Genomic DNA, 17,011 nt, shown 5'->3' on the forward strand with positions numbered 1-17,011 from the left:
AACACGTTTCCATCTGTTCCTATTCAGATGAAGTTACATTGTTTCATAGTTTGCCATTGTGAGATTTGAACTCTTGATCTTGGGGTTACAAGCCCAGTAACTCTTTCGAGTACAAACATGTTTCCATCTGTTCCTATTCAGATGAAGTTACATTGTTTCATAGTTTGCCATTGTGAGATTTGAACTCTTGATCTTGGGGTTACAAGCCCAGTAACTCTTTCGAGTACAAACCCGTTTCCATCTGTTTCAGATGAAGTGACATTGTTTCATAGTTTGCCATTGTGAGATTTGAACTCTTGATCTTGGGGTTACAAACCCAGTACCATAACCACTTGGCTATTTAGGCCAAGCCGAACTCTTGATCTTGGGGTTACAAAGCCAGTACCATAACCACTTGGCTTGTACTGCTAATGGATTGTCCTATTTAAAACAAGCTGGTCCCTTATTGGACATTAATTTAGTTCTTCACATTAGTATACTCTGTTCAAATCTCAATTGTGTGAACTTAAAGTTCATACATGGAAAATGGGATCTCTGGCGTGCCAGGGTTAAGAAAACTGAAAGGCCTGGCTGCTGATGATAAACCTTGATTAGGCATTTTGACAGAGTGGTCTTTAGGGCTCATCTGGAATTTTAAACTCGAGATCACTTGCCTCTCTCCTTTTGAATAAAGGAACTATTCCGTTGTTGTATTCTCAGCACATACAACTAAAGTTAAAATTGATTTTCACTATGTATAACAATGTGCCTTGCTATGGAATAGTTTAGAAAATCTCCACAATTATTTATTTCCTTTGATATAAGCATTTAAGGCAAACCAGTAACTAAGCGGTAGATTGCGCTTGAGTGCATCCTACACTGCTGCCACTGTGCAAGGAGCAAGTTGTGGATCATTCTGCTTGTTACATTGTTGCCTACTTGGCATTTGAAATTCCAGTTGATGGTACACACAATACTGCAACATGGTACAATCCTCAAAAGCTAAATATAGCTCTCCAGATTTGACTGCAGTGCAGACTAATCCAATTCATGAATTGGTTGTAACAGTAAGTCAACTCCTCACTCTGAAAGTTGTGTATCATGATATGTTCCTGTAGAGTGTCAAGGATGCACAATGAAGAAGGGAGGATCCTTCATCTTTGATGTGTCACCTCCACACTGTCTCTGCAGGGTATGCAGGGATATAATTATTTTTGGGTGGATATTTTACTTCAGATCGAATTGAACTGGCACAAGCCTGGGGCATTATATGGTCCAGGAATTGGAAATCACACGTGATGCCATTTAATTGTGTGCTGTGATATTTTTATGTGGACGATCACTTGATTTCCCCAAAATGGAGAATACACAACGTTCTAAAAATGGAAAAGTTCCTTCGTTTGCCTAGTCTTCAAAAAGGCACATTTTTATTTCCTATCCAAAATCACACACCTCTAAATTATTTCATCCATAGGTAATACTTTGTCACATAGGTTCTTTTTTAACATTAAATTGATCTTAAAAGTCAACCTTTCAAATTTGTGGCTGCTTCTTGAAAAAAGAAAATTATTTTTCTTATTTCCTTTGCTATAATAACTGAGTAGGAAGTGTAGTGCTACATTCTACTCAATATTTTTATGCAGTGATTTTTTTTAGATAAATTGAGTGAAAATCAACTATCTGTCATAGGATGTGTTCAGCTTGTTTTAAAACATGCTGTATAGAAAATTTATTGAGTCAGTCAGTAATGTCAAGGATCAAAACCTAGTCTGCGCAGACAAAATGTATTTTTGTGATCAGCTAGGTAAATCAATTACAGTAACTGTGCAGCAAAGATGAATGTTCACGTGACTGCTGAACCATAACAGCATACGCATTGTGCTTTATATGTTACTGAAATACAAAAACACACAGCGATTTTTGATACAACACTGTCTTAAGATGTTCACTTGAATTTTTGCACGTAGATCTTTTTAGTGATATTTTATGTATAAAATGCTTTCTATTGCTGTTTAGAAGGTCGTCATTGTGCTGTTTTTCCTTTTAAATTTGGTTTATATGTATTCAACAACTGCATAATTTTATGCTACTTACTGTGTGAAGTTAAAATAAGCCCTTGTTTCCTGTTTTAAAATTCCAAGGAGTCTTCTAAAATCAGTAGAAGAGGAACTGCATCAGCGGTAATTTTTCTCTTGTTGCCTTTTGTAAAATAAAAATCCTCCCTTAGCTTTTTTTAAAAAATGTAGTGACCTAAAGGTAACCATTTGCTTGAGTGCTTGTCATATAGATTTTGTGCAAGTCTAATTTTCTTAGACTACAGCTACCTTTAGATGAATAAAAACATAGAATACATTGATGAGCTCCGTACAGAACAAGCCCTAAAGGTAGTGCATGCCGGAGTTCTTTTACTTTAGCTGAATTTATTCCACTGAAATCCACTGAGCCATAAGTACCTTGTTCATCTCCTTAGGGGACACGTGGCACATTTAGATGATGATGATGGTGATGATGATGAATCTGAACAGTAAGTCTTTTCTTTTTCAAGTTTAGCTGAATTTGGTTTTACTTTGAGTACTATTAAGAGTCTAAGTCAGAATAATCTCCATTAAATTCTGCATGACATTCTAAATCTTTTTTCAGCAATCTACATTCAACCTAGCTAAACCAAAGCAACCTTTTACGACTCATTGACATCCTGCTTGGCTACCTTTTTCTTTTCTTTAGGCTGTGTGATACATTTACTGTAATGCCATTCAAAACACACAAAATTACTTTGAATTACTTTTGCTGTATTGCTATATATAGTTACTGTTACCTTTACACAATCTTGAAAGTGGAATTAACTTGGCAGACTTTCATATATAAAATGCAGCTCCAAGTTCAGTTTTCAAAACTTCTAGAATGCATGTGTTATATAGATGAAAGCAAGTGAGCCAAAAACATGATAGTGTCTCAAGTTGCCAGTAACATCATTGCATCATTTACAAGGCCTTAATGGGTTAGGGAATTTCTGTCGATAATTTTGGTTGTGAGGGTGCAGAACCCACCATGTAATGCCTGGACATTAAAAGCTGTTGATTTTTTAAACAGGCAATATTGGTCACTGATGCAAATCGTCTTGCATGTCACTAATAATCTGAAATGCCAGTGTTAAGTAACTGTTTTGTATTAGGTAAACCATTCTGGTTGCAATAATATGATGAATAAACTTGAAAGTAAAATTGCTTAGCCTGATACAATTGAATCATAGTTTCAAAGGTTTTTAGTTTATGATAGGCAGTAGGGAAGACCAGATAGCTGTTCTGCTCATTGCTGTCTTATATTTGGAGTGAACTGAGAAAGAAACTGAATTGAATATTGCATTTTAAGTGAACTTTGAGGAAAAGTTAATCCAATCCATAACAGCCCTTCGGCTGTAGTGATCCAAGTTGAATTTAGGTTCAACGTTGTGAATGCCGACCTTCCCTCGAGCTGCTGTATGTTCCAAGTGATCTAAAACAATTGAAATCTGCTTTTATGTGACTTAATCTGGGTTAGCAACTAATAGGCAGCCTCTATTTGGAATGCAGCAAGGAATGAGACTGTTTTCTGTGTAGCAGTGGAGCTTACTTGAATGGTGTCTGATGTTTTTGCTGGGACAAGTGCATGTTATAAGAAGGAATGCTTCATCCTTTATCCTTCTCAGGAAGGACCAAGAAAATGCAATTTGTTTGACTTGCCAATAATAAATTTAAAAATATGCCTCGAGCCTAGAATCACTGAGGAGCTAACTTAACATATCTGCTGTCAGGAAGAAATATAAGAAAGAAATGGAAGCACTTTTTTCAAAACCAGGTATCCACAAAATGCATTTTGTTACTGGCTGACACACGCACAAGTGAGGAAAATCACTATGGAAATGATTTTTTTTGGTATAAAATTGGCAATTATTTTTAGATGTGTGCTTAGAAGAACTTGGCTTGATTAAAATTTCAGTTTTATGATTGTTTTTGTACTGCAAAGAAAGGACAGATATCCACTGAAAGCTGATGTTTTGTAGATTTGATGAGTATTGTAGAGAAGCAAGTATTTTATATGTGAAATAAGCAAGTACAGAGCAGAATTTAGCACGTGCAAGTGTGCTTCATCTGGTGTGACTGTAGTTAGTTGCTTATTCATTGGGATGGGATTTCACCATCTAGTTCTATCAGGAGTTGCATTTAGCACAGGAGATTTAGAGGCATATTTTCATGTACAAATGTCCTCAGATGGTGGTAGCCATTTGGGGTTTAAGATGTGTGATATAATGTGTATATAAGGCTTAGTATCACTTTCTTAACTTATTGTTTTATTTTGAATTTACAGCTCGACAATGAAACCCAGGATTCCACCGCCTCTTCCTCCCAAGGTGAGTTGGCAAGATTCTGTGCACCAAATATTTAAGGTCACAATCTTATTGTACGATTTATGGCAGTTCTAAAGTGGCAGAAATTCAAATTAATGGTCATGCAGTCGGTTGCAGTTTTGTAGCAGATATTTGGTGAGTGGGTTAGAAAACAAAACCAGATAATAAATACTGTATCATCGGTACTAGTGTAATAAATTATTTGGTTCTTTTAATATACTTCACCTAAATCTACATTTGATGTGATGTGATGGCTGAGAAATTGCCCATAAGGATAGTAGATCAAAATTGTAATCTAAATTGAGAGGAAAATGTGTTGCTTAAATTCCAAAGTAAGTAGAACCTGAGATAGAAGGTTAGCAAAAGCTGAATGTGAGACATTGGGAAAAGCATGAATTAAAAATGGAGGGGGAGTAATTTAAAAAAAAACACTTCTGACTAGTGCCTAATGATGACTTGTAAATTTAATATTTTGCATAATTTCACGCATGCTACAATACCCATTGTACTTGAATATGCAGTGTGGTATGTATAGAATGTGCTAACACTAAGGGTTGCTAGAATTTCACTCTCCCTTTTTGCTCTTCATCTTTGGTTGAACCGTCCTACAATTCTATGAAGCATACAGAGGTGAAATCTAAAAAATTAAATGGGTGATGCTGTTGCCTAGTGTTATATTAGCACTGAAATCAAGGCTTGTAAAAGCCACTTGAGATTGATTGAAGACAACAGAAAATTAAAAATATTTAAATTCATGTTTATTGTGAAGTAGGTAAATTGAGTTCTGTGAATCGTTTCTTTTAAACTTGTCTCCCTGTTGCTCCCCTGATGACCCTTAGTTATTGATATAATTCCACAAGAACATATATTAGCTCTTCTGTATCTTGCTTGAATGAATATCGTTCATATTTCAGCCTAGACTGTGGGGATCAGGACAACTCTATTCTCTCCTCATTTCCTCTCATAAACATACATTCCCTCAAAGTTGCTCCTGTGTGTGCACTTTTGTGTCCACTTGCACATGCAGAAAAAAACAAGTGCAGTTGTGTTCTTATGTTCTGACTCTGCATCTAGTGCACCTGTTCATTGTCTCTTTTCATGCTTGCTCATCTTCTCTCATGTTCATGTGTATGCTTTAATTTGTGCATGTGTACTCTGTTTCTTTCTCCATGTGTAGTCGCACTCACCATCTGCCTTCATGTGCTGCCTTGCACATGCTGGGTTTCAGGCTTTCTGCACTTGTACTCTCACGTATGGTCTTGCTCACCCTATTTCTTGCACACACTCATTCTCACAGTTGCCCATACTCTCATTCACCATTTCTGCCTTCTGCTCTCACATTCCTTGTCATTCTCAATTCCTTTGTCTAGGCTGTTCTGTCTTAGTTGCTTGTTCAACCACTTTACAGCACAATATTTGAATAAAATTTAATGAATGTAGACAGTTTTATTAAATGATGGTAAAATGCCAGCAGTGCCCTTTAAGAAGATGAATTGCATTTATACAGCACCTTTCACCTCTTGAGGTTCAAAGCACTTTAGAGTCAATGAAGCACATTTGAAGCCTGGCCATTGTTGTAATGTAGGAAATATGCACCCAGTTTGTACACAGCAAGCTCCCACAAAAAGCAATGTGATAATGACAAGATAATTTCTTTTTATTATGGTGATTGAGGGATATATATTGGCCAGGAGGGAATAACTCCACTGCTGCTCTTTGAAGTAATGCCATGGAAACTATTTCCTCCACCTCAAGAGTGCAGACAGTGTATTGGAATGTCAGTCTAGATTTTTTTTGTGCTCAAGCACATTTGATACGTAAATTTTCCAGAAATGCCCATGTAATCTCTGGAATTATGCCTCCCAAAAAAGATAGCAATCAAGAATAGGATGTCGGTTGTATTTCTTCTTTTACTGCTCATCTTCTGGGATATTGAGGTCAGACTTAGTTGAGAGCAGCCCATTAAGCATATTCTGGGATGTATGGCTCAGCTGCACACAAATTGATTAATTGAGAGTCTTTGAATCATTGTGGCACACTAACTTAAAGACAAACTTAAAGAAAGCACAAGATTAAAATATAATTTTATGTGACATTACAGGTGTGCTAAATGGGATAGTTTCAGAATTGATGTAACAACTCAAAACTGGGCATCCCATGAGACGTGGGTCATGAGCAGCAGCAGAATTGTATTTAACCGCAATCTGTAACCTCATGTCCTGACATATCCCTCACTGTACCATTACCATCAAGCCAGGGTATCAATCCTGGTTCATTGAAGTGCGCAGGAGAGCAGCACCAGGCATATCTAAAAATGAGGTGTCAACCTGGTGAAGCTGCAAAACAGGCCCACTTCCATGGTAAAGAATGAAATCAGCAGGTGATAGACAGAGCTAAGTGACCTCATAACCAAGAGATCAGATCAAAACTCTGCAATCCTACCATGTCCAGTCATGAATGGTAGTGGACAATTAAACAACTAACTAGAGGATGAGGAGGCCCCACAAATATGCAAATCCTCAATGGGGAAGCCTAGCAGACCACTGCAAGACATGAGGCTGAAGCATTGCAGCCATCGTCAGCCAGAAGTGTTGAATGGATGATCCCTCTTGGCCTCCTCCTGAGGCCATCAGCATCACAGATTCAGTCAATTCAATTTCATGGCTGAAGGCAGTAGATATTGCAAAGGCTACAGGCCCTGATGACACCCTGGCAGCAGTACTGAAGACTTGTGCTCCAGAACTAGCTATGCCCGTAGCCAAGCTGTTCCAGTACAACTACAACACTGGCATCTACCCGGCAACATGGAAAATTGCCCTGGAATGTCCTTTCCACAAGAGGCAGGACAAATCCAATCTGACCAATTACTGCCCCATTAGTCTATTCTTGATCATCAGCAAAGTGATGGAAAGTGCTGTCAGCTGTGCTATCTAGTGGCACCTAAACAGCAATACCTGCTCACTGATATGCCGTTTGGATTCCGTTAAGGACATTTTGTTTACCATTGTTTACAATTTATATAAATGACTTGGATGAAGGGATGGATGGGATGGTTGCCAAATTTGCTGATGACACAAAGATAGATAGAAAAGTAAGTTGTGAAGAGGACATAAAGAGGCTACAGAAAAATATAAATGGGTTAAGTGAGTGGGTAAAGGCCGGGCAAATAGAGTGTAATGTTGAAAAATGTGAAATTGTCCATTTTGTTAGGAAGAATGAAAGAGCATATTATCTAAATGGTGAGAGGTTGCAGAGCTCTGAGGTGCTGGGGGATCTGGGTGTCCTAGTGCGTGAATCATAAAAGGCTAGTACGCAGGCACAGCAAGTAATTAGGAAGGCTAATAGAATGTAATCATTTATTGCGAGGGGAGTTTGTTACAAAGTAGGGAGGTTATGCTTCAGTTGTACAGGGCATAAGTGAGACCACATTTGGAATACTGTACAATATCAGTCACCTTATTTAAGGAAGGATGTTAATGTGTTGGAAGCAGTTCAGAGAAGGTTTACCAGAATAATACCTGGAATCAGTGGGTTGTCTTATGAGGAAAAGTTGGACAGACTAGGCTTTTATCGATTGGAGTTTAGAAGAGTAAGAAGTGACTTGATTGAAACATATAAGATCCTGAGAAGTCTTGACGGGGGATGTGGAGAAGATGTTTCCTCTTGTGGGAGAATCTAGAACTCGGGGTCACCCTTTAAAAATAAGGGAATGCACATTTAAAACAGAGGTGAGGTGAAATTTTTTCAGAGGGTCATGAATCTTTGAAACTCTCTTCCTGAAAAGGTGATGGAAGCAGAGTGTTTTAATATTCTTAAGGCAGAGGTAGATAGGTTCTTGGTAATCAAGGGGGTTATAGGTTACCGGGGGTAGATGGGATGCAGATTTCGGGTTACTATTAGATCTGCCATGAACTTATTAAATGGCGGAGCAGGCTCGAAGGGCTGAATGATAAAAAGAAATAAGGAGGGAGAAGATTAAATATGAGGGTAAACTAGCCAGTAATATAAAAGAAGATTGCAGGAGTTTTTTTAGATATATAAAGGCTAAGAGAGAGGCAAAAGTGGACATTGGGCCGCTGGAAAATGACGCTGGAGAAGTATTAGTGGGGAACAAAGAAATGGTGGAGGAACTGAATAGGTACTTTGAGTCAGTCTTCACAGTGGAAGACACGAGTAACATCCCCAAAGTTCGAGAGCGTCGGGGGGGGCGCAGAGGTGAGTATGGTGGCCATTACCAAGGAGAAGGTGCTAGGAAAACTGAAAGGTCTGAAGGTGGATAAATGACCTGGACCAGATGGATTAAACCCCAGAGTTCTGAAGGAGATAGCTGAAGAGATAGTGGAGGCGTTAGTGGTGATCTTTCAGGAATCACTGGAGTCAGGGAGTGTCTCAGAAGACTGTAAAATCGCTAATGTAACCCCCCTGTTTAAGAAGGGAGTGAGGCAAAAGACGGGAAATTACAGGCCGATTAGCCTGACCTCGGTCATTGGTAAGATTTTAGAGTCCATTATTAAGGATGAGATTTCAGAATACTTGGAAGTGCACGGTAAAATCGGGTAAAGTCAGCATGGTTTCATCAAGATCATGCCTGACAAATCTGTTAGAATTCTTTGAGGAGGTAACAAGTAGGTTAGACAAAGGAGAGCCAATGGATGTTATCTACTTGGACTTCCAGAAGGCCTTTGACAAGGTGCCGCACAGGAGGGAGCTCAGTAAGATAAGAGCTCATGGTGTTAGAGGCAAGGTACTAGCATGGATAGAAGATTGGCTGTCTGGCAGGAGGCAGAGAGTGGGAATAAGGGGGTCCTTCTCAGGATGGCGGCCGGTGACTAGTGGAGTTCCATAGGGGTCAGTGTTGGGACCATAACTTTTCACTTTATGCATTAATGATCTAGATGAAGGAACTGAGGGCATCCTGGCTAAGTTTGCAGATGATACAAAGATAGGTGGAGGGACAGGTAGTATTGAGGAGGTTGGGAGGCTGCAGAAGGATTTGGACAGGTTAAGAGAATGGGCAAAGAAGTGACAGATGGAATACAACGTGGGGAAGTGTGAGGTCATGCACTTTGGTAGAAAGAATAGAGGCATAGACTATTTTCTAAATGGGGAGAGAATTCAGAAATCTGGAGTGCAAAGGGACTTGGGAGTCCTAGTCCAGGATTCTCTTAAAGTTAACTTGCATGTTGAGTCGGTAGTTAGGAAGACAAATGCAATGTTGGCATTTACGTGGAGAGGACTAGAATATAAAAGCAGGGATGTGCTGCTGAGGCTTTATAAGGCTCTGGTCAGACCACATTTAGAATATTGTGAGCAATTTTGGGCCCCGTATCTCAGGAAGGATGTTCTGGCCCTGCAGAGGGTCCAGAGGAGGTTCACGAGAATGATCCCAGGAATGAAAGGCTTAACATATGAAGAATGTTTGAGGACTCTGGGTCTATACTTGATGGAGTTTAGAAGGATGAGGGGGCATCTGATTGAAACTTACAAAATATTGAAAGGCCTGGATAGAGTGGATGTGGGGAAGATGTTTCCATTAGTAGGAGAGACTAGGACCCGAGGGCACAGCCTCAGAGTAAAGGGAAGACCTTTTAGAACAGAGATGAGGAGAAACCTCTTTAGCCAGAGAGTGGTGAATCTATGGAATTCATTGCCACAGAAGGCTGTGGAGCCCAGGTCATTGAGTGTATTTAAGACCGACATAGATAGGTTCTTGATTGGTAAGGGGATCAAAGGTTACGGGGAGAAGGTGGCAGAATGGGATTGAGAAACTTATCAGCCATTATTGAATGGCGGAGCAGACTCAATGGGCCGAATGGCCTAATTTCTGCTCCTATGTCTTATGGTCATATGGGCATATTCCTGCTCTTTGCTCGTATGTTCGTATTAGCCTCCTGACCTAGTTACAACCTTGGTCCAAATATGACAAAAGAGCTGAACTCAAAAGATGAAATGAGAGTGACTGCCCTTGATATCAAGGCAGCATTTGACTGAGTGTGGTATCAAGGCGCCCTAGCAAAATTGAAGTGAATGGGAATTACCGGGGAAAACTCTCCACTGGTGCAAGTCTCAGCTAGCACAAAGGAAGATGGTTGGAGTGGGGTGACCAACCATGCCAGATTTTACAGGTTTGTCCTGCAATTGGGCCAGCTGTCCTGGGTTTGAGACTGGAGTGCTGTTTTTCCCGTATTTGTGATGTTGGAGCAGTTCACATGCACATGTGCTCTCCTCCTTGATCTCCCCCCCCACCAACCCCCAACCCAATCACAGCCCTGAAAGCATCCCACCACCCTCCCACCACCTTAAAGGTTTACACCAACAGGTTGGGCATTATGTGGTGAGCAATTCTCACCACCTCTTTCAAGTCTGTCAACCATCTGTGAGGCACAAATCGGGAGTGTGAATGAGTATACTCTGCTTGCCTGGATGAGAGTGGCTCCAAGAACACTTGGGGAGCTCAACACCATCCAGGACAAAGCAGATCGCTATTTGGCACCCCATCAGTAACCTAAAGCATTCAGTCCCTATACCACCTGCACTAGGGCAGCAGTGTGCACCATGTTCAAGATGCCTGCAGCAAATCACCAAGCCTCCTTCGACAGTATCTTTCAAACTTGTCCTTCTAGGTGGTAGAAGTCACAAGGGAAGCAGATTCATGGGAGCACCACTGCCTGCAAGCTCCCCTCCAAGTCTCCAAGCAGTCAAGAGAAAAATCAGTAAATATGTGTGAAAATACATATTAACAAGATAGTGCCTGACATGTAGAAATGGGATAAATCTGTAATGTTTAGAAATTTGTGATTTTATTTTTTAAGTGTTTTTTCTTTTATGTTCAGCCAAAGTCAATCTACATACCACAAGAAAGCAATTATCCTGAAGAAGAGAATCAAGGCACAATCAAGAGATGCCCATCTGACAGTCCTGCACGACCAAGTACACAAGTGCCACCAAGACCTCCCCCTCCTCGGTTACCTCCCAACAGCAGTTATATCAGGAACAGCGCCCTAGGTAATGACTGCAAGGATAACTAGAGTTCAAGTGAGATGGAGGAATATACAGCAGCCTTTCAACAGTGCAAGAGATAGCTGGAAGACTCATGATGGGGCTGGTGAGAGTAAGGCATTTCCAATTACCAGCTCCCTGCAAAGTAGTGAAAATTAAACCCTTCATATAACGCAACTAGACATAGATGAAATTTTTTTTTTGAGCCTAGCACCCAAATTTCTCCCCATCATATCAGGAATCTATCCTTTAATTTACCAAAATCATAGACGCATAATTTGGCAATCTTGAATAACCCCGCAACTTGTTTCTCCATTCAGTAATAACACTGCTTGAAGCCACATAACAATGGAAGAATTTTTAATATTGAAGGACCAGTGCTACTTTTTTGTTTTATTCAAATCAGAACATAATGGCCTAAATCTTCTGCATTTTACTTGTTTTATCTCTTCCTATCTTGAGTCTGCTGACTGTTGCTGCACTGTGATTTCACAGGTGCTGGGGTGTCCTATTATCCCATCCAAGTGGTCATTCTTCATGTATGAGTTCCATTTCATAGTGGTGCATGTAATTAAATGTTGAAAGAGGACAGATTGGGCTTTGCTCAAACATCTACCACCGTTGAAAATTCAGCAACAACTTGGCATCAATGTAATACCTTTAGTTAGAAAAACATTCCAAGGTGCCTCAGAGACATGTAATCGGACTAATTCAAACATTGAGCAGATGGAGAAGATACTGGGAGGGGTGACTAAAATCTCACTTTTAGAGAAGAATTTTAAAGACATTATTAAAGAAGGTGAGTGAAACGGACAGATTTTGGAAGATAATTCCAGAGCTTAGGGCCTACATTGCAGGAAATGTGCCACTGGTGATGGGGCGAAGGGCGTGGGGAATGAAAGAGACCAGAGTTGGAAGAATACAGAGTTCTGAAAGGGTGGTAGGGCTGGAGAAGTTAAGAATAGAGAGGGTTGAGGCCATGAAAAAGTTTGAAGGTGAGGGTGAGTATTTTAATTGTGAAGCATTGATAGACCAGGAGCCAATGTAGGTCAGTGAGGATAGGAGTGATGGCGGAGCAGAATATGATAATTGTCACTTGGTTGAGGTACAGGAGGTGACTGATGCTGAGACAGCGCTACCCAAGCAAAAATGAGCAGAAAACATGAACTTTCTAAAAGGGAAGAAACATTTCTAAGACACAAATTAATTTTTATAAATTGTTCCTAATACGTTTTGAGAGTTAATGAGTTGTGTCATAAACATTAATCCAAACATACACACAAAAGATGTTTTAAGTGGTGGCTTTTCCTTCCCTCTGCCTTTATACGTTTATATTTGCCTCTCAGAAGAGTGGCCCTTTTAAAGATACTTTTGATATATCTAAATGTTCTTATTTCTTAAAATGTTGTTGCCATGTTATTTGCTATTGGCCACAGTCTTACACCTGCCTGCAACTGTCAACACCACTGATTTGTCTAATTCGGAATTGAAGATATTGATGTTGGGAATAGGGTACTGCCACTTCTGCGTTCAGTCCTTATGCTTTACTCTCTTTGATGCTATATTGACATTATGACATTTCAGGTGATAGTGAACATGTTCTGGATACTATAACAAAAATACCTGGAAAAACTCAGCAGGTCTGACATCATCTGCGGAGAGGAATACAGTTGAGGTTTCGAATCTGTATGACTCTTCATCAGAACTAAGGAAATAGAGAAATGAGGTGAAATATAAGCTGGTAGAGGGAGGTGGGGCAGATAGAGCTGGATAGGTGGAGGCAAAGAAGAAATTGCCAAAGATGTCATAGACAAAAGGACAAAGGGGTGTTGATGGTGGTGATATTATCTAAGGAATGTGCTAATGGGGACATTAAGGGTAGCAAGCAGGACAAGCTATTGGCAGATGGCCCGGGTGGGGTGGTTGTGTGTGTGTGTGTGTGTGTGTGTGTGTGTGTGTGTGTGTGTGTGTGTGTGTGTGGGGGGCGGGGTGGGGGGGGGGGCGGCGTGGAATCAAAATGGGCTAAGAGGTGGAGATAAAACGATAGATCAAAAATTTAAAAATAGTTGGGAAAAGAAAAATATATATTAAAATTATAAATTATTGGAAAGGGGGGGATCGGAAAGGGGGTGGGGATGGAGGAGAGAGTTCATGATCTGAAATTGTTGAACTCGGTGTTAAGTCTGGAATGCTGTAAAGTGCCTAGTCGGAAGATGAGGTACTGTTCCTCCAGTTTGCGTTGAGCTTCACTGGATACTGCTTTGTTGCATTTGAATTTTGCATTTGTCTGTCTGACTGCCATGGCATTCTAATCAGGGAAAGAAATGGGACAAAATATCCAGTGAGATGAGAACAGAAGTAATATACAGGGCAAAAACAAAAATATCTGGAAAAACTCAGCAGGTCTGACAGCATCTGCGGAGAGGGATACAGTTGACGTTTCGAGTCTGTATGACCCTCCATCGGAACTAAGACATATAGAAATGAGATGAAATATAAGCTGGTAGAAGGGGGTGGGACAGGAGAGCTCGATAGGGGGAGAAATGGAAAGCAATGAAGGTGAACAGGGTAAAAGAGACAGGTGGAAATCCTGTCATAGAGAAGAGCAATACTTCTTCAAGGTAGGCTGTCCTCATCTTAACTACTAACAACAGCCTCAGCTTTGCCTTTTGTACTGGAATATAAATGAGGTTGTATTATAATCACCCCTCTCCTAATATTACTCAGTTCTATTGAAGGGTCATGAGGACTTGAAACGTCAACTCTTTTCTTCTCCACTGATGCTGCCAGACCTGCTGAGTTTTTCCAGGTAATTCTGTTTTTGTTTTGGATTTCCAGCATCCGCAGTTTTTTCTATTATAATCTAGCTGCTGGAAGACTGCCTCGACAAGTGTTTTCTTTAAGGGTCTGACACTGACAACAGGACACACTCAGAAGTAAACAGCTAATGGCATTTCTTGCATTAGGATGCCTTTTTCTAAAGGCTGCGTGTGATCTGGATGTTCAGCCTGCTTGTGCGTTGTAGTTTTGTTTGTTAGTGGTTTCTGGACCAATATATATATATATATATATATATATATGTGAATATATTCATGCTTACTGAAAATATTTTTCTGTTCAGGGAATGGAGTGAACTCCATGCAGGTGAATGGGGAGAAAGACAGCAATTCTCAACAGCTGTATGAAAACAGAAGTAGTTATCCACCAGGGCTTCCTCCAAGGAAAGATAAGAAGGACCTCCCTGTGAGCATTCCATTTGCTTTGTAAAGTTTCTTGTGCTCTGTTATATATGGTAGCTAGAGGGTTTGCACTTTCAATCTTTGTAAATGTATTCCTGTTATTACAATATATCCTTTCTTGTGTTTTCATGCCAGGGGAAGAATGAAAGGAGAAACATTAGGCTTAGGATGTCTTTTACACATGCACCAATTTGCTGTTGTATTGTTTCCGCGAAAGGTGCACATAATTGAAATTTTTCCCCTTGCTACATCTATTTTGTTCAATTTTTATTTCCTCTTCCGGGTTCTACGGTTGACTTCTATCACCAGCTATTTCTATTCTGTGCTTAGTTGGTTCAAGAAGGCTGTTTTTTCTTAGGGGTGAAGCTTTTGCTGTTTCCCACACCTAAGTGGTAGCATTCAATTGCTGCATAGTATTCCTATCCAGTGTGAAATTTATTACAGCCTGTTCATGGACTGTCAACTGACCCAGTAAAGATAGCCAAATCTTTACTATCAGTTGAAGTTGCGATTCAGATTTGAGCTTGAAGTATCATACTGTTCAGGTTAAATTTTGTAGATTGCAGTTGCAGATCCAGGCAATCAGTTAGGGAATTCCAGCCTGCTGCAATCAGTGACACCCACCCACCCCGCATGAAGCCTGAGTCTGTAGCTCCAACCCAACTGCTGGGGATGATCCCTCGCTGCGGTCTCCTGCCACTCATTTTCCTGCCCAGCAGCTGGACAATCTGCCAAGTTAGTTGACTGCCAGGTTGGAGACGGAAGAAAAATAGTATGTCTTGTTAAATGTGGCTTGTCCCTGCTTCCCTGTAAATGTCAGCACTTTGTACCTTTGCCCTTCCTGACCAACCCATCCTCTGCACCCTGACATCCAAGTCAATTTAGTTCCCCTTCCAGTTTTGAAACTTCTGGTTTAGAGAAAAATATTAAGGTTAACACTACAGTTTCTTTTGCACTCCAGCAGACCATTGCTAACATCAGTGTTACCTCCTGGGAATCTCATTATTGCATGCAGTGTTGGGAGAGTTTAAAGATGTCTGGTTTCTTTTTTTTTCTTCAGAAAGTAGGAGGAAGGGAGGGTTGGAGTATGAGAATTAATTCAACTAAGGACAGTTGTCAGAGAGAGGGATGGAATTGGTAGCTAGGGAACAAGGCCGCATTTGACAGTGTGGCATCAAGAAGCCCGAGCAAAACTGGAGTCAATGGGAATCGGGAAAAACTCTCCACTGGTTGGAGTCATAATTAGCACAAAGAAAGATGGTTGTGGTTGTTGGAGGTCAGTCATCTCAGCTCTAGGACATCACTGCAGGAATTCCTCAGGATAGTGTCCTTGGCCCAACCATCTTCAGCTGCTTCATGAATGACCTTTCTTCCATCATAAGGTCAGAAATGGGGATGTTCGCTGATGACTGCACAATGTTCAGCACCATTTGCGACTCCTCAAGTACTGAAGCAGTCCATGTCCAAATGCAGCAAGACCTGGACAATGTCCAGGCTTGGGCTGACAAGTGGCAAGTAACATTCACGTCACACAAGTGTCAGGCAATGACCATTTCAAATAAGATGGAATCTAATCATCACCCCTTGATGTTCATTGGCATTACCCTGACTAAATCCCCCACTATCAACATCCTGGGGGTTACCATTGATCAGAAACTGAACTGGACTAGCCATATAAATACTGTGGCTACAAGAGCAGGTCAGATGCTAGCAATCGTGCGACAAGTAACTCATCACCTGACTCCCCAAATTCTGTCCACCATCTACAAGGCACAAGTCAGGAGTGTGATGCAATGCTCACTTGTCTGGATGACTGCAGCTCCCACAACACTCATGAAGCTTGACACTGTCCAAGACACAGCAGCCCTTTTGATTGGCACCACATCCACACACATTCACTCCCTCCACTACCGACGCACAGTAGCAGCAGTGTGTATCATCTACAAGATACACTGCAGGAATTTAGCAAGGTTCTTTAAACAGCACCTTCTAAACCCATGACCACTACCATCTAGAAGGACAAGGGCAGCAGATGTATGGGAGCACCACTACCTGGAATTTCCCCTCCAAATCACTCACCATCCTCACTTGAAAATATATCGCCATTCCTTCACTGTCACTGGGTCAAGATCCTGTAACTCCCTTCCTGTGGGTGTACCTACACCACATGGACTGCAGTGGTTCAAGAAGGCAGCACACCACCACCTTCTCAAGGGCAACTAGGGATGGGCAATAATCGCTGGACCAGCCAGCGAACCCACATCCCGTGAATGGATTAAAAAAAAACATAGTTTATGGCAAGGTCCAAAGACAACAATTCATATTTTGCAGTTGTACTAACAGTGAAATTGTCAATGAGTTTGCCATTATTACAACTGTGGAGCTGACAGCAACCTTCTTGGCATCCACA

General features: G+C 40.8%; 1 protein-coding gene across 9 annotated transcripts in view; it reads left to right on the forward strand.

Moving 5' to 3' along the window:
- Positions 1-17,011, forward strand: part of map4k3a (mitogen-activated protein kinase kinase kinase kinase 3a) — a 304,817-nt gene that overhangs the window by 229,320 nt on the left and 58,486 nt on the right. For 7 of the 9 annotated variants that reach the window (XM_041213479.1, XM_041213499.1, XM_041213527.1 and 4 more), the window contains 5 exons: positions 2,121-2,159; positions 2,450-2,503; positions 4,324-4,366; positions 11,197-11,368; positions 14,484-14,605. In XM_041213479.1, the coding sequence (XP_041069413.1) occupies positions 2,121-2,159; positions 2,450-2,503; positions 4,324-4,366; positions 11,197-11,368; positions 14,484-14,605 (430 nt within the window). The remainder of the gene's footprint in view (positions 1-2,120; positions 2,160-2,449; positions 2,504-4,323; positions 4,367-11,196; positions 11,369-14,483; positions 14,606-17,011) is intronic. The other 2 variants (XM_041213517.1, XM_041213547.1) reach the window with 1 other exon arrangement.

The sequence above is a fragment of the Carcharodon carcharias genome, chromosome 2, assembly GCF_017639515.1.
Source record: "Carcharodon carcharias isolate sCarCar2 chromosome 2, sCarCar2.pri, whole genome shotgun sequence".
Lineage (NCBI taxonomy): Eukaryota > Metazoa > Chordata > Chondrichthyes > Lamniformes > Lamnidae > Carcharodon > Carcharodon carcharias.